This window comes from Corvus moneduloides, chromosome Z (assembly GCF_009650955.1).
Source record: "Corvus moneduloides isolate bCorMon1 chromosome Z, bCorMon1.pri, whole genome shotgun sequence".
In the NCBI taxonomy this organism is placed as follows: Eukaryota; Metazoa; Chordata; class Aves; order Passeriformes; family Corvidae; genus Corvus; species Corvus moneduloides.
In genome coordinates, this window is record NC_045511.1 from 25,142,583 (window position 1) to 25,160,225 (window position 17,643).

The window sequence follows — 17,643 nt, forward strand, 5'->3', positions numbered from 1 at the left end:
TTCGCAGAAAGAAAATATCTTTGGTAATTTTACTGTGGAATTTGTAGGCAGAAAATTACTGAAGAAGTGACCCAGTCTCTGAGACTGGAGCTAGGTTTACTCCTGGGCCCTTTCAATTCCAAAAGGGAAGTCACCTGCTTAGTTTAAGTAAAAAAGTTCTCCATGAGGGGGGAAAAATTCTCTGTGGTTCAGAAGTAATCTTCATTGGTTTTGCTTGTGGAAATACTCTGAAAGTAGACCACATGCCTTGTGCCATGGCACAAGGGTACGAACTGGAGGTACCCAGTGCTTCTGCTGGGACTCTGCTCTCTCCCTGGCACAGGGAGGGTATGTGGAACCATCAAATATAAAAGATCACTGACAAATTGAGACCCCAGCCAAGAATCTTGAATCCCAGAGAAAAACACAGGCCTGTGACTAATTAGGAGTCCAAAAATCAGGGTGGAATGTGTGGCTGCCCCATCCCTGGAAGTGTCCAAGGCCAGGCTGGAGGGGGCTTGGATCAACCTGGTTTTCCTGGTAGTGGAAGGTATCCCTCCCTGCCCATGGCAGGGAGTGGGGCTGGATGGGCTTTAAGGTCCCTTCCAACCCAAACCATTCCGTGACTCTGTGATTCTATGTGCCACCTCCTGCATGCTGCCATCATTGCCACCACCGCTCCCTGGCTGATGGATCTATGGATATATCTGTTGACATATACAGGGAGAGAAGGTGATACTAATTTGCAACTACCTATTTAATTTTTTTTCCCTAAATTAAGTTTGTCTGACAAATAGGTAGACGAAAAGGTTGATCACATTATAGATCCTCTGTGAGAAAATGTGAGATTCACACATTTTGCTTTATATTTTTGTGCTTTATTATCAAAGCTGCACTTCCACTTTCCCACAAGGTTTTCAGTGGAAGCTTAAGGTGGCATTTTTAATTTACTGAAAGTTTGAATGATTAGGGGTGCAACTAAGGAGTAAATTAAATTGTGGCCTTGCAGCCAAAGCTAGTGCATGATCTTAAAAAAAAAAAGAATTAAAATGTTGATGCTTGCAGGCAAAAGAAAAGAAAAACAACAAAACAAAGGGAGACTTGTTTGTTTGTTTTAATTGGAGGCATTTTCTCAGACTGCTGATTTTGAGGCAGAAACTAACTGCATTTTGTCTTTGATGTAGAAACAACTGGCTGTACTTTTGAGCTAGATGAGCTTTTCCTCCTGGAAAACTGCTGGAGGATATTTGGCTTGAACAGGTGGCAAAACACCACGTGGAATGTGTACGCTCTGGATGGTCTTATTTTAAGGGAATCTTCTTTTTTTAAAAAAATTTAAATGAGGATTTTATTTTATTCTCTTAATGATTTTAAAGCAACAGCTTTTATTCTCCAAGAGACTTGGGCATCTTTTGTGACTGTGTTATAAAAATACTTGAAGCAGAATAAATTATCAAATAAGGATGACTTAAGAGTTAACATCAATCCCTGCGTGTCAATGGAGTTTTTCCTCCATTAAAACGCAGGAAAAGTTAAATGCATTTGTCTCTGAGGAAAAGACAGAATATTGATCAACCTTTGATTTATTGCAATTGATCTCTTACAACATGACAACCTAAAAGGGCTTCCAAGACATCCTCCACAATCGAGGTGTTCCAGGGCTCAGAAACCATCATAAGTAGATGACTGAAAAACCTTTAATAGTTGAAAAAAATTAAGAACCAAAATAAAATAAAGTCAGACCACGAACATGCTTTAAAAAAAAATACCTTTCACATGCTGAGCTCATAGTGAAGGAGGCAAGAACTCTCATTGCAAACTGTGAGGATGTTCATTCTTGACTCAGAAAACCATTAAAAAACCCTCTCAAAGGTTTTGTGTCACACAAAAATCAAACAAAAACCCCAACTGCGATAATAATGGTTGAATATTGATTGAATATGGGAATATTTGAGTAACATAATATTTGAAATATGCCAGTTGAGTTTTGTCTCCCAGTGCTCCCAGGGCTTCCAGTGCCTGGCAGAGATGCTGGACCCTCTCCTTAGCCTCCTCCCCCCCCCTTGGGGGATCCCAAAACCCCTCCACCACACCTGCAATACAGAAACCCCCATTCCCAAACCCCTTTCCCAACTGCTCCCATCCCCAAGACCTTCCTTTCACTTTGGGTCACACCAAAAGACCTCACACACCTCCCACCACCTTGGGGCACCCCACTCCCCCAGACAATCCCCAGTCACATGACTGTCTCCTTGAAAATTACCTGCACACCAACTTTTCCCAGTTTTTACCCAAAAAATGCATCTACTACCCACAAAATGCCAGATTTTGAGGGGGAGAATGGCAAAAAAAAAAAGGTTAAAAACCTTTACGCTTATTTTTGCAGCTTTTATTTCAGAAGAATTCCAAGGGCTTTTTGCTGGACCCAAGTTGTTGTGAAAATATCTGGGAATTCTGCCAGGTCCTCTCGTATTTCTGGGAATTTTGGATCCCACTGCCAAGGTTTTAGTATTTGCTATTATTTTTGAGGTGAGAACTCGGAGATTTGGGGACTTCCCAAGGCAGGGTAGGAGACATCAGATATCCTGCTCCCATGGAGGTAAATGAGAAGGAATTGGGAGTCCCCACCCCACAGTCTTGGTGGTCAAGAATCCAGGTGGGAATAGGGAAGAAACAGGGAAAAAGAGGTGGGGAGGGAGTGAGGGGTGATTCAGCACGGACAGGGGAGACTGGGGAGGGAGGGGCTCAGTGTGGGGAACAGTACCCCAAGCACTGGGGTCACAATGCCCTGAACTTTGGGGTTATAACACCTCAAAATTGGGGGTCATATTGCCCCATGCTTTTGGGTCTCATTGTCCGAAACTTTGGGGTCACACTGCCCCCCATTTTGGGGTCAAAATGTCCCACAATTGGGGACCACAATGCACCACACTTAAGGGTCATGATATCCTATGCTTTGGGGTTAAAGGGCCCCCCACGTGGGGTTCAGAGTGCCCCACACTTACGGGTAACAGCACCCCACATTTATTGTCACATCGTCCCAAATTTTGGGGTCACAGTGCCTCACACTTTGGGGTCAAAGAGCCCTACACTTGGGGGTCACATTCACCCACTCTTTGGGGTTGCAATGTCCCTCACTTGGAGGTCACAATGCCACACACTTAAGGGCTACAGTGCCTCACACTTTGGGGGCAAAACACCACATATTTTGGGGTCAGAATGCCCTACACTTTGAGGTCATAGTGCCACGTGCTCTTGGGTCACATTGTCCCACACTTTGCTGTCAAGATACCTCACACTTGGGGGTCACAGTGTGCCATACTTTGGGGTCATGGTGTGCCACACTTTGAGGTCAAACACTCCACACTTTGGGGTCACAGTGACTCACATATGGGGGCCTCAATATCTCACACCTGGGGGTCACAGTGACCCACATTTTGGGGTCACAATGCCCCACATTTTGGGGTAAAAACACTTGGGGATCATATCACCCCACACTTAGGTGTCATAGTGCCCCACTCTTTGGAATCACATTACACCACACTTTGGGGTCAAACATACCACACTTAGGGGTCACAGTGCTACACAATTTTTGGTTTCATGGCCCCAAAATTTGCAGTCAAAACACCGCACGCTTGGGGTTGTGATGTGTCACACTTGGGGGTCATGGTGTTACAATTTAGGGGTCACAGTGTCCTGGACTTTGGGGTCAGGAAGGCCACATACTCTGGAGCTGCAATGCCCCACAGAGGGGTCCCAGTGCCCCACACTTGGGGACCATGTTGACCCACATTTAGGGGTAAGATATCCCTACCCTTTGGGATAATGACCCCCCAATTTTACAAATCAGCAAATAAACCTCAAATTCACACCCCCAAAAAGCCTTTAGAAGCATTTATTGACTGTTGTATCAAAACCAGCCCTTGGCAAGATCCTTTTTGTATGGGAAAAAACATTGGGGTTTGGGTCTTTTTGACCTGAACTTGATCTATTTTTGGATTCTAGAGAGTGGATGGGATATCAGGGCATTAGGATCCACGCAGAGTTAATCCATTTGGGAAAAATCCAGGAAAATTTCATGGATTTGAGACAAAATCCAGAATTTTCCCAAATTTGGGGGAGTTTGAGGTGGATCCACCTACGGGATGGGATATACAGGAGCATCAACTTCTTGACGGATCTGGTGGGAGATGTGGCTGGAAGAAAGAGAAACGCATCATTTTGGGCAGAAATGGGTCAGTTTTGGGCAAATATGGGGAAGTGTTAAGCAAAATGGATTGTTAATATGCAAATAATGGGTCATTTTTACACAAAAGTGGGTCAGCATTATGCGTAATGGCCTGATTTTGGGGAAAATGGCCAATTTTGGGGAAAAAATGGTATTTACTATGCAGAATGGCTCATTGTTGAGAAAAATGTCTCATTATTGGGCAAAAAAAGGCCCCTTATAATGAAAGATGGCTCATTTTTTGGCAAAGCAGTTGCTTACCCGGATCGTTCCCACAGGATCCTGCTTCAGTCGCTGCGGATGAAACCAAAGAAACTGGAAAATTCCTTCCAGGATCTGCCCAGCCCCTCCCCCACTGACATTATTGCCAAATATCTGGGTGGAAAACCAAATTTTTCTTGGATTTGGGGGTAAGTAAATTAGGAATCACTCACCATCCAGCAAAATCCCGGGATTTCCACATGTCCACCACTTCTCCAACACTCCGGGCATCACGTCCATCCGGAAGCTTCAAGTCATCTCTGGAGTTTCCGTTGAAATTCCCACAGGAGGCACAGAGACGGGAGGCCAGGCCTGAGGTCACAGGGGATGGTCGCCTCCCCGTCCTGGGTGATGGTGACGGACATCCCAGAGCGGTGGGTGATCGTGACATTCCCACGGGACGATGTCACAGTGATAGAGTCAGAGATGGTGGTGGGGGGCTGGTTGAAGAGGCCATTGACCTGGGAAAATTACGGAAAATTACAGAAAATTACGAGACACATGATAAAAAACCCATTTGTTCGAGAGCAAAGGGCTCTAGCTTGGCTAGAGCCAAAATCACTCTTTTTTTTTGCAAAAATGGCTCATTATGGAGCAAATTCGCTCCACATCAGACAAAGTAGCTCACTACCAGGCAAAATCTAGAGAGATTTTTGCCCAAATCTCTCTAGATTGACACAAACCACCCAAAACCCCCTCACCTGCCCCACTCACCCACACCTCCATGTTGCCGTTGACGCTGACAACGCCCTCACGGACGAAGACGATGGCAGCTGTGGCCGCAGGGACATTTGTGTCACGACAGTTGCTGACCTCCATCACCACCTTGAACCAATCTGGCGCCTTCTCATTGCAGAGGGCTGACACCTTGTAGGTGCCACTGGTCAACAGGGGCCCGGCGATGCCATCAAAGGTGGTCAAGGTGGCTCCAGGCATGACCCGGCAGTGGCCTTCACTCCTGGCACACACCTGTGCCCCATCACGGGTGACGCACACCTGGTCCTGGGGACACTGTGTGTCCCGGCACACCAGTCCCCGTGATGGGTGACAGTGGCATTCCTTGGAGCAGTTGTTGAAGGTGACAATCTCACCTGCCTGGAACAGGAAATAACGCAGGTTTTAAGCCCCATCTCCCGAATTTTGTGGGTATTTCCCAACTTCCAAGGGGGAAAATCCTAGAGAGTGAGAAATTCAGGTGGATTTGGGGGACTTTGGGCAACTCAACCAGTTCATGGTAACTTTTTCCCTGCTAATCACAAATTTTTCCTGTTATTTGTCCTTTTTCACCATTAATTGTTCCTTTTTCCTCATTAATTATTAATTCACTTTTCCAGGCTACTCCCTCAGTAATTGCCCTTTTTTTCCCCTGCCAATTGTCCTTTTTGCTGTTAATTGCCCTTTTTTTCCCCCAGACCCTCTGGGACTTTCTAGATGGGGCAGCCCAACCCCCAACCTGATTCCCAGCAAAATAAGCCCACCAGTCCCAAGCCTCAGATGTCACCTGCCCTGTCATCTGACCTTGAGGTAGCGTCCCCTGTGGAGGCAGCCACAGCGCTCGGGTGACACGCAGGTGTCCCCATCGAAGACAAACCCCTCGTCACACGGACACCCCTCAAAGCCCCCCCAGGTGCAGGGGGCAGGGCCCACGAGGGCAGCACAGGTGAGGTCACAGGTGCGGGTGCAGAGCTCGTAGTGGCTGTTTGGGGGGCAGGACAGTGCTGGGGAAAAAGGGAGAAAACAGCATTGTTGGGACAATTCCAAAGTTGTGAGGGATTATTTTTCAAAATGGGAGGCTTTTATTTGTTTTAGTTTATTAGTTATTAGTTTTGGCATTTTCATAAAAACTGGGGTTTTTTTCTTCTCAAAATTGGGTTGTGTTTTTTTAAGTTTGAGGTCACCATTCCTAATTGGCATTATTCCTCCATAGTGGAGTGTTTTCAGTAAAATGTTATTCATTTTACCAAAATTGGGTAGTCCCTTCAAAAATTTTGGGGGTTTTTTTTCATGAAATTTGAGCTTTTTTCCAAAATGGGAAGGGTTTTAGCAAAATTGGAAGTCTTTCTGCAAATTTTTTTCAAAACGGAAGGGTGTTTTACGAAATTAGAGGAAAGAAGTTCAAAGTTGGAAGCAATTATTCAAAATTTGATTATTTTTCAAAATGGTAAGCAATTTTTTCAGATTTTGAGGCTTTTTTCACAATTGGAAGGTTTTAATCAAAGTTGAGGGAGAACTTCCAAATTTTAAAGGAATTTTTGAGTAATGGGAGGATGATTTTTTTCAAAACAGAAGGGAATTTTTCTAAAATTTGAGTGAATTCTTTCAAAAATCGAAGGCTTTTTTGAAATTTGAATTTTTTTTCACTTTTTAAAGGTTTTTTTAATATTGGATGACTTTTCCTAAAATTTGAAGGAATTTTTGCAAAACATGAAGATTTTTTTGAAACTCAGGGGAACTTTTTCAAAATGTGAGGGAACATTTTCTAAAATGAGAAAAATTTTCCTCAGCTGGGGGAAATTCTCTCAAAAACTAATTTTCCCAATCTTGAGGGATTTTTTTTCCCAAAACTTTAGGGGTTTTTTTCCTAGGAGAAAATATGGCTTTTGAGGGAGACAGGACCCAGAGTGAGGAACTTCTTCCTGGCTTACGGCAGAAGTCCTTTGTCCTCCACGCTTCGACTATAGCGACAGCGGCCTGGCAAGCGGCGGCGTACGCCTGTAGCGCATGGCACAAGGCACAAGTGTGGTCCCCTCTGGCAGCACAGACGTCATGAACGCAGTGGGTGAAATACTCCACAGGGCTGACACGTGGGTGGCACCCCCGGAACGGCCCTTCTGCATCACAGGATGATGCCACAGGATCCGTTCCTGCCATATGTCACCTCACTGGCAACATCACACCTGCTGCACACGCCGTTGTCACAGCCATCAGTGCATGCTCTGTCCTTCTCTGGAACCTTCCAGGAGGTGACAAATTCCTGAGTGGTTCCTGCCAGCACCCCGTTGGGCAGCCGGAAGTCGTCACTGGGGTCCCCGTCATAGTCACCACCCAAGCCGCACAGCTGGCCACGGTAGACGTCGGGGACAGTGATGAGGAGGAAGGTGGCTGTGTTGTAGAGAATGCGGACTCCTGCGGCAGTGTGGAGGATGATGTTATTCCCCTCTTGGCCAATGCGGAACTTCTTGTTCTCTGTCACCAGTGGGAGGGTGTACCGCTCCGAGTCCACCTGGAATGGGGACAGGGTGACACGTGTAACACGCAATATAGAGTCACCACACCCACTCCATGGTGACAGTGTAGATGTGGAGGGAAACACCCACCCTCCTTATAATCATGGCATTACCATGGGAATCACCGGATCTCCTCCGCAGTTGACACTGTACCCACGGATGGACACCACCACCCTCTTCATCATCACCACATCACTGTGGGGGTCTCCAGACTTACCGTCACCTCCCACCTCCGTCCCCGCTCCATGGTGACGGTGTACCCATGGATGGATACCACCACCCTCTTCATCAGCACTGGGTCACCGTGACTGCCTGCCTCATGCTCCACCAACACCGTGAAGTTGACCAATCGTCGTGCCGGCTCGCACACCCGTGCCAGGACGTAGGTGCAGGATCCCGGGATATTAAAGGTGCGTCCATCAAAGGTGACATAGTGGGGGTCTCCCGACACAACCAACCGGCCATAACCGGTGGGGTGACATCCCAACACGCCATCTTCCACCCGGCACTCCTCGTGGGCACCACAGAACGCCTCCTGGCAAGTCACTGTGCCGTTGGTCCCGCAGTGGCAGCGTTCCCGGCATGCGGGGTAAAACTCAGTGTCCTTCTGATAGTAGTGACCAAGGTACTCACAGCCACACTCGGAGTGGGGGACACAGTCGGAGCCGCTGAGGACATAACCGGTGTTGCAGAAACAGCCCTCGGAGCAAGGAGATGTGGAACAGGAAGAGGGGACGGAGGGGGTGTGGCAGGTGGGCTGGCAGGGGCTCCCACAGAGCTCATAGTGGGAGTGAGGGGGGCAGGAAAGAGCTGGGGGAAAAAACAGAAGAAAAGAGGGAGTGAGGGGAATATCCGAAGGGAAGGGGAGTCCCTCAAGGAAGGTAGGAAGAAAGGAGGGATGGAGGAAGGGAGGGCATGAAGAAGGAGGGAGGAAGGGAAAGGGGAAGAAGGGAGGGAGGAAGGGAGGAAAGGAAGAAGGGAGGAAGGGAGAGAGGAAGGAAGGAAGGGAGGGAGGAAGGAAGGAAGGGAGGAAGGAAGGAAGGAAGGGAGGGAGGAAGGAAGGAAGGAAGGAAGGAAGGAAGGAAGGAAGGAAGGAAGGAAGGAAGGAAGGAAGGAAGGAAGGAAGGAAGGAAGGAAGGAAGGAAGAAAGGAAGGAAGGAAAGAAGGAAGGAAGGAAGGAAGGAAGGAAGGAAGGAAGAAAGGAAGGAAGGAAAGAAGGAAGGAAGGAAGGAAGGAAGGAAGGAAGGAAGGAAGGAAGGAAGGAAGGAAGGAAGGAAGGAAGGAAGGAAGGAAGGAAGGAAGGAAGGAAGGAAGGAAGGAAGGAAGGAAGGAAGGAAGGAAAAGGAAGGAAGGAAAAGGAAGGAAGGAAGGAAAAGGAAGGAAGGGAGGAAGGGAGGAAGGGAGGAAGGGAGGAGGGCCCCATTTTCCCCCATCCCACCCACACTCACCGCAGAACTCTGCTGTCCTCCACATCCCCACATTCACCCCTTGACTCTGGCACGCGGTGACATAGGCAGAGACACCCTGACACACAGTGTCACGGTGTCCCTTGTAGTGACAGGCATCGAAGGCACAGTCCTGCAGGAACGGCTCCGGGTTGATGACACGGTGACATTCCTGGAAGGGTCCCCCTGCTCGGGCGATCACCCCACAGTACCTGTCTCCACGGTATGGCTGCACCTGCACTGCATCACACACTGGGCACTCTGTGCCACAACCAGCTGAGCACCCGGGGACATCCCCAACCTTCCAGCTGTCACCCAGATGGGTCTCATCGGAGGCGCGGTGGCCACCGGGGGTGACAAAGTCATCATCAGGGTCACCATTGGCATTGCCACAGAGACCGCAGACGGCACCAGAGTAGGTGGTGGGGAGGATAACACGGGCATAGCTGTACCAGTCAAAGGTGACAGTGACACCGAAGTCAGTGGTGACAAAGCCATGGACACCACGGTAGAACACGGAAAAGTGGGGATGGGTGAAGGGAAGGGACACAAAGGCGCCATCCACCTGCAGGAGCGGGAGGGAGACAAGGGGTGGAGACAGGAAGGAAGAGGTTTGAAATCATAGTTTGGTAGTTTTATTTGGTTATTGTATTTCTGTTTATATTACAATTTTATTTTAATTTACTTTATATTTTTAATTCTATTTTTTTCTTTTTACATTTATTTCTTCTTATTGACTTTTTATTTGCTTTCATTTTTATCTTTATTCTTTTCATTCTTATTTATTTATTTTTGCATTTTTATTGGAATTATTTTTATATTTTAATTTGTTTTTAATATACTATATACTTACTATTATTTGGGGTTAAATTTGGAGTTTAGTGGTAAAAAGGTAATTTGGGGGGAAGAGTGGGGGTTTTCAGGGAAAAAAAGGAGAATCTGGGGTATTGGGGATTTTTGTGGAAAAAATGGGGAATTTGGGAAAGAAGGGGGAATTTGTGGGAAAACAGTTAAATTTGGGGGGAAAGGGATGATTTGAAAAAGAAAGATTTTTGAGGAAGAAATGGGAACTGGGGACAAAAGGGAAAATTTGAGGATAAAAAGGGAAATTTGGGGTAAAAAAGGGTATTTTGAGGGAAAAAATGGAAATTTGGGGGAAAAGGGGTCATTTGGAGGATAAAGGAGGAAGCTGGGAAGAAAAAAAACGGGAATTTGACCAAAAAATGGGAATTTGGGGGAAAAATGGTATTTAAGAAAAAAGGAGAATTTTTGGGGGAAAAGGGGGAGTCTGGGGAAAAATAGGAATTTGGCAGAAAAAGAGGGAATTTGAAAGAAAAAGTTGGATTTAGAGGGGAAAGGCAGATTTGTTGGGAAAAAGTGGGGGAATTTCAGGGAAAATACATGATTTGGGGGAACTAAGAGGATTGGGGGAATTAGGATTTTGTGGGGAAAGAGGTGATTTTGGGGGGAAGAGTAGTATTTGAGGGATAAAAGGGGGATTTGAGTGAAAAGAAGAGTACTTAGGCAGAAAAGGGGAGAATTTATGGACAAATGAAGAGGAATTTTAGGGGAGAAAAGGAAATATTTTCATGAGAAGGGGATTTTGCAGGAAAAAAGAACAATTTGAGGGGCAAATTGGGGAATTTTGGGGGAAAAGGGGAAATTGGGGGGAAACGAGCAATTTGGGGGGAAAGGGGGGAGTAGAGGAGTAAAAAGGAATACGTGGTAAAAAAAGGCATTTGGGGAGATAAAGGGGATTTGGGGGAAAAAAAGGGGGATTTAGGTGAAAAAAGGGGGAATCTGGGGGAAAATGGAGAATTTGGCATAAAAAAGGATACTTCGGGGGGAAAAATAAAGACTTTGGTGGGAGAAAGATAATTAGAACAGAAAAAAAGGGGAATATGAGGGAATTTGGTGATGAAAAGGATTTTTTGAGGGAATTTGGGGGTGAAAAGTATTCCTTGAGTGGTTGCCCACCTTGACCTTTCGTGGGTGCTCCTGGCTCATGCTGATGACACTCCCATAGACCTCCAGGTTGACGGTCTTGGTGAAGGACACAGCACGGCTGCCGCGGTGGTTGTTTTCCACGGTGACATTGAAGGGCACCAGTGTGGGCTTGGGGGTGCAGAGGGCGGCAAACTGGTAGATGCAGGAGCCTTGGAAGTCAAACCTCACCCCATCAAATGTGGTGTAGTGCGGGTCACCCGTCCCGATGCAGGTGTAGTGCTTGTTGGGTGTACACTTGGCGATGCCATTAACCATGACACACTTCTCATGGGATCTACATCCCCCTGGCTTACAAGTCACTGTCCCTGAACCCTCACACCGACACCACTTCCGGCAGCTCCCATCTTCCCAAAATTCCTCATGGAGCTTGTAGGAGCGATTGTTGTGGAAACAAGAAGAGGCAGTGGTGCTGGGGTTTTTGGTTGCCTTGATGCCTACAAGGGATTTAAGAGTCTGTGAGACACCATACAGGGATGGTCCTCAGGAAAGCCCTAGTGCAATTCCATGTGTTGTGGACACCTGAAGTCAAATCAGGGAGGTTAGGAGTGTTTTAGGGAGAACCAACTAATGCAAGCCTTCCCTGTAAGGGAGGTGTTGGTTACATTGACACCTAAAACAAACTGGACACCCCACAGGGACAACCCTCAGGAAAAATCTCAGCATAATTCCCTCGTTTTTGGGGAGCTGGAGTGAGATCAGGTAGATTTTGGGGTGGTTCCTTCCCCATTCGTTATGTTGATACCTACAAGGTTTGTGGAGTTCATGAGACACCAAGAAGGGATAGCCTCCAGGAAAATGCTGGTATAATTCCATGTGTTATGGACACCTGGGGTCAGATCAAGTAGATAGGTGGATTTTGGGATGTTTCGGGGTGAAAAGACACATTGATTGTGTTGATGTCTACAACCATTGCTATAGGCCAATACCCACAGCTGAGTATTTTCTCCCTACCCCAAGACCCTTGCAGATTCCCCCCATGAACTCACCACAGCCCTCTGTGCCCTGTGCAGTCTCCTGGCCTCTACAATCTTCCTGGCATGAGGGATCTCTCCAACTTTCTGCCCAATCCTCACCACCTTCACCAGGAATACCATTGGGAACCATTGCTTCATCATCTGTATCCTCATTGAAGTTGCCACAGAGGCCACAGCTGGCCCCAAAATAGCTGCTGGGCACTGCCACCATGATAACCTGGTCCTCATCATAGGTCACCTGCAGCCCAAAATCTGTCTGGAGGATGGTCCGACCATCATTCTGGAAAATCTGGATTTTTCCCTCTTCCAGGCTGGCTGGAAGATCAGTTGGTTTGTTGTTAACCTTGTGGGGAGGGGAGGATGTGGAGGAGGAGGGTTAAAACTCAGCAGGTGGTTTCCAACGACATAAAAACCACATAGATACAAACAGAGGGAGAAATTATTTTGTGAATGATCAGTTTGCATTACAAATCAGAATTTTTGCCCTAATTCCTGGACATTCACACCAAGAAAAGCTCAAACCCCGAATTGGAACCATTTTCTCTATCTTCTGAGCTAATTTTGTTTGTACAGAGACCAAGTTTGGAAGAAATCACATCCCACCTGGAAAATTGATTGGGAATGGAAAAAATTCCCCAAATTCCATAGGTGTGGCACTTCTACTTCCTTTTTAATGCCAACATCAACACTGCAATGATTTATCCTCTTCCACCTTTTTTGGTGTTTTTCCTCATTTTTTGAAGGTCAAACTCACCCATAAATTTTAATCCACTTGGAACAAATGGTTTTATTGGGAACAATAGATCCGATACCTGGGGAAACTCACCTGGATGGCCCTGTCCTCACCAGCACGGATGGAGACATTGTAGGCATAGATGTAGACATTGGCCAATGGATCCTCGGAGTGATCCTGGCTCCGTTGCTCCTCCACGGCGAAGTGCTGCAGGGTAGGGTCGTTCCCACAATACCTGGCCAGGGTGTACTTGCATCCACCACGGGTGGACACAGATGCCCCATCAAAGGTGTGGTACTGCAGGGATGGGGAGCCTGTGCAGGTGCCCAGGTAGTCGTGGCGGCAGGTGGGCACACCCTTGTCCAGGTGACAGCTCTCCTTGGGGCGGCAATGCACCTGCTGGCAGGGGTCTGTGGGTTTATTAGTGACAGGGGATTAAATTATATTAATTGATTATATTATTGATATGTCTATGTTTATATATTTTGCATTTTTTAATGTCTGATTTGTAATTACACTTACGTTTTTCTGTATTATTTTTAAGTATCTATATATTATTTCTATATTTGTTTAGATAAGAATTATTTATCCACGTATTGCTTATGTATTTCTATCTTACAGAATTATTCAAAATATAATAAATGTATACAATTCTAAATAATGTATAAATATAAATTTATCACAGACATGTTATTTTATATACATTTATCTCCAATATTTAGATATTTATATTTATTATATGTTTATATTTTAGATAGCGATTTTTATGTATTATCTATGTATTTCTCCATTGATTCTTATTTATTTATTTAATACATTACATTTAGTTTTTTACTATTTTTCCTATATGTTTGTACATTAGTATTTTCTTAAAATGTTACTATTATATTATATAATATTATATAGTATCATATAAGATATATTACTAAAATATAATATTATTATGTAATACTATTATTTTTTATTTAATTGATTTTTGTCATTTGGATGATTACATGTATTTAAGTATAATTATTATAACTATCTGTTATTGATATCTCTATAATTCTAGATCATTTATTGATATCAAAGTCCACCTCCACTCACCACTGTCACAAGCTCCCTCCGCTCCATAGCGCTTCCCCTCTCCCATCCCGACGTTCCACACCCCAAATGCCGCTGTCTCATGCGCCACATGATGGATTCCAAATCCGCTTCCTAAATTTATCCCAATCCATGAATATTCTGTCCCAGGGATCGGCTCCCACGCCACACTCCCTAACGGCCTCTGGTTCAGCAGTATTCCAGAAGTTTCTGCTGTCTTGGCCACCAGCAGGATGCGGTTGTCATACCCCTCCAGCGCAACGACACTGTAGGAGTTGCAGTAACTGGTGATGTCTGGGATGTTGACAAAAAATGGCTCAAAGGTCACTGCACCGCTATTGCTGCCACTGCCCAACAGAAAAACCTGGACACCAGCTTCAGAAGTGAGGAACAAGCCCAGCGGGGATTGGGTGCCATAGAGCAGCGCATGGTTGGGTTGTATCTCTCGCGTGGTCTCAGTGCGCTCACCATGACCCGTGACACGTGTTGGTTGGGCAGCAGTGATGTAGACAAGGTTGGATTGTCCCCGGAAGGGCACTGGTGGCACAAGGAAGGATTTTCCCCATTGGCTGATCGGGTGGAGCTGTTCCACGACATGATCACAGCGGCTCAACCTGCCCACACAGGTGAGACCGCTGAAGATGGCCACGGGCCTCTGTGCCACCACCCGTGTTCCGGAAAGATCGGCTGCACTCTGGATCTGCGCTGCTTGGAAAGGCTCCAGGGGGATGGTGAGGGTGGAGCCACGTCGGTGCAGCCGTCCACGGAAGGTGACGTCAGTGTTGAGATGAATGTTGACTGTGGTGGGTTGATCCCAAGCGGCCACCACAAACTGGGCATAGCGGGTGGGGCCGGGGTTGGGAGTGACCACGTGGTATTCCGTCCCCCACCTGTGGACTGGGATAATGACAGCAGAATCAGCTGCTGTGGGTTTGTCGTTGACCATCACTGCGGTGATGGCAGCAGTGGTCTTCACCACCACGGCATTTTCAAAAATTTGGCTTCCCATCATCTCTGCTTGGGGTGGGATCTTCACCAGGACTGGTTGGTTGGCAGCTGCCTGCACCGTCATCCGTAATCCAGGTCTCTTCATGGAGATGGTGGCAGTGGTGGACGGGGAGGGCCCAGTGAGAAGGAGGAGGCGGAAGTCGCTACGAAGGGTACGTTGGTCACCATTCTGCAGGAAGGCCACCAGGAACTCATCACCCAGGTGAGGTGGTGACATCTCAGAGGTGATGCTGGGAGCATGGAGGAGAGCTGGGGGGGAGAAGGAGAGGAGTGGGTAATTTGATATATTATTGATTTGATGGAGATTTGATTGATTTGATGGATTACTGGTTTGATGGACAATTGATTTCATGGATCACTGATTGATGGATTATTGATTTCGTGGACTACTGATTCAACAACTTGATCAATTTGATGGATTATCGATTCAATAGATTATTAAATTGATGGCTCAATGATTAGATAAATTATTGGTTTGATGGACTTTCAATCTGATTGACCTTTGATTTCATTTGCTAGACCATTAATTTGATGGAACATTGATTTCATGTATTATTGATTCAATAGATTATTGAGCCAATGGACTTTTGAGTCAATGGATTAATAAATTAATGGACTTTTTAGTGGGCAGACTATTGATTTGATGGAGTGTTAATTTCATGGATCATTGATTTTGATTTGCCAGTTTATTAATTTTACGGACTATCGATTTGATTTGATGGGATATTATTTTGGAGAAAAATATTTAAATTAGTATTGATCTGATGGATTATTGATTTAATAGGTTATGGATTTGAAGTACTTGATTGATTTTATGGACTTTTAATTTGTTAGATCACTGATTTGATGGAGTGTTAATTTGATCAGTGATTTGATGAATTTTTCATACACTCATTCTCCAGTTGGGAGAGTAAAGTCCTTTGATCTGAACAAATATTTAATGAATTAGAATAATCTGTTGGATCATCATTCACAGAAACAAACCCTTTGAACAATCGTGAATTTGATGGAATCCCAGTTAATTCCCTGGGCAAAAGATGGAGCTTTTGGGCTGGGCTAGAAAAAGGCTGTTTTGGGCTAGAAAACCCTTATTTTGAGGAAACTCATAATTTCAGGGGAATTTTAGAGCTTTTAGGGCATTTCCTCACTCTGCTTCAACTTACCCCAGAACATAACAATCCAGAACCATCTCAGTACATCAGCTTTTCCCAGGCTGCTGTCCATGATGCTCTGGGTGCAAAAGGTAAGAAAACAGTCAAATCCTCATATTTTTTAAATCTCACTAGAATTTTCCCAAAATTCACCATTTCTTGACATATAATTTACACAAATCCCCAAAATATGTGGGTTTCAGCCTTGCACTCATCCCAAAAATCAATGGTTTATCAAATGTGTCCCCAATATCTGTTCTTCTCACTCAAGCTGTCCTCAAATTCACTATTTTAATTGCACTTACTCAAAAATCTGAATTTTAGTGTACTTGACCCCTAAATTGGCTTTTGGGGGGCATTTTCATCATCTCCTGAAGAAGAGTGGGCAACCTCCTGTCCTCATCATTTCCCCCACCAGCCAAGGTACCTTTGCATCTCCTTTCCCTTTCCCTCTTTTTTTCTTTCCCCCTTCCTCCCTTTTCCTTTTTTCTCTTTCTATGTTTTTGTAATTTCCTCTTTTCCCCTTGTTTTACCCATTCTCTTCTTTCTTTTGCTTAATTTTTCCATTTTCTCCTCTTTTCCCTAAATCCCCTTTTTCCATCCAAATCTCCTTTTGGCTTTTTCATTTCTTCATCTTTTTTCCCTTTTCTACCCCTTTTCCCCCTTTTTACTCCTTACCTCCCCTTTTTTTTCCTTTTCTTCCACTTTTAAAATCTCCTACCTTTTTATCCTTTCATCCCCTTATCCCTTTTTTTCCTCCACTTTCTGCATTTTTCTTTTTTCCTTCCTCCCTGGCTTCCTTTTCCTCCCTCTTTCTCCCTTGTCTCACTCTTTTCCCCCTTTCTGGTATTTCCCCCTATTTCCTCCCTTCTTTCCCTAGTTTTCATTTCCTCGCCTTTTTTTTTTCTCATTTTTTTCCCTTTTATCCCTTTCCCCTATTTTTTCTCCTCTCTTCTTTCCCCAATTTCCCTTTCCTCCTTATTTTTTACTTTTCTTCTCTCTTCTTCCTTTCCTTCCTCCCCTCACCCCCCCTTGTTCCATTCCATTCCCCTATCCTTCCTTTTTCTCCCCAGAATCCCTTCACAAACCTTCCAATCCCGATGCTTCCAGGACCAGACCCAGGGCTGGGGTGGGGGGGGGGGGGGGGGGGGGGGAGAGGAGGGGGAGTTTGAGGAGTTTTCAGGTAGATTTTCCCACTTTGGAGTCTTTCCTGCAAAAAAATTTATCATTTATCAGATCGACTTTTGCCCTTACCTGCCTTCGGCCCTGTTTGATCCCCAGCTTAGGTCCGTATCCCCAAAGAGCTCCGTTTTATCCCCAAATCTGTGAAGAAAACACAATCCCAGGACAGCAGATCTGGCTCCTCCCTCAATTATTTTATAATTTTGGCAGAAAAAGGGGAAAGAAAATGACTAATCCAGGCATCCCCAGGGGACAACCCCACCCAATGACATGAGATAATTTTTGGCCAGAAAAGGTGAAAACAGAGAGAAAAACAGGGTGGTTTTTTCTAAAACTGATGTAAAAATTTGGCATTACCAGATATC

General features: G+C 45.4%; 1 protein-coding gene across 1 annotated transcript; it reads right to left on the reverse strand.

Moving 5' to 3' along the window:
• Positions 1-6,094: 6,094 nt before the first annotated feature.
• LOC116438104 (IgGFc-binding protein-like) lies at positions 6,095-17,486 on the reverse strand. Its single transcript, XM_032096732.1, has 10 exons — positions 17,351-17,486; positions 16,109-16,175; positions 13,941-15,194; positions 12,948-13,264; positions 12,134-12,464; positions 11,118-11,581; positions 9,144-9,705; positions 7,913-8,505; positions 7,114-7,691; positions 6,095-6,186 (listed from the first exon to the last, which is right to left on the reverse strand). The coding sequence occupies exons 2-9, from the start codon at positions 16,167-16,169 to the stop codon at positions 7,305-7,307; spliced, it is 3,969 nt and encodes a 1,322-aa protein (XP_031952623.1). The 5' UTR covers positions 16,170-16,175; positions 17,351-17,486; the 3' UTR covers positions 6,095-6,186; positions 7,114-7,304.
• Between the last annotated feature and the right edge of the window lie 157 nt (positions 17,487-17,643).

What these genes read in the sequence shown, in the direction of transcription:
- LOC116438104 (XM_032096732.1), bottom strand. Translation starts at nt 16,169, where the DNA reads ATGGACAGCAGCCTGGGAAAAGCTGATGTACTGAGATGGTTCTGGATT. An exon ending in GGAGGGAGCTTGTGACAGTG is followed by an intron (nt 13,265 to 13,940) that starts GTGAGTGGAGGT and finishes ATAAACCCACAG; the next exon opens with ACCCCTGCCAGCAGGTGCAT. An exon ending in GTGAGGACAGGGCCATCCAG is followed by an intron (nt 12,465 to 12,947) that starts GTGAGTTTCCCC and finishes CCTCCCCACAAG; the next exon opens with GTTAACAACAAACCAACTGA.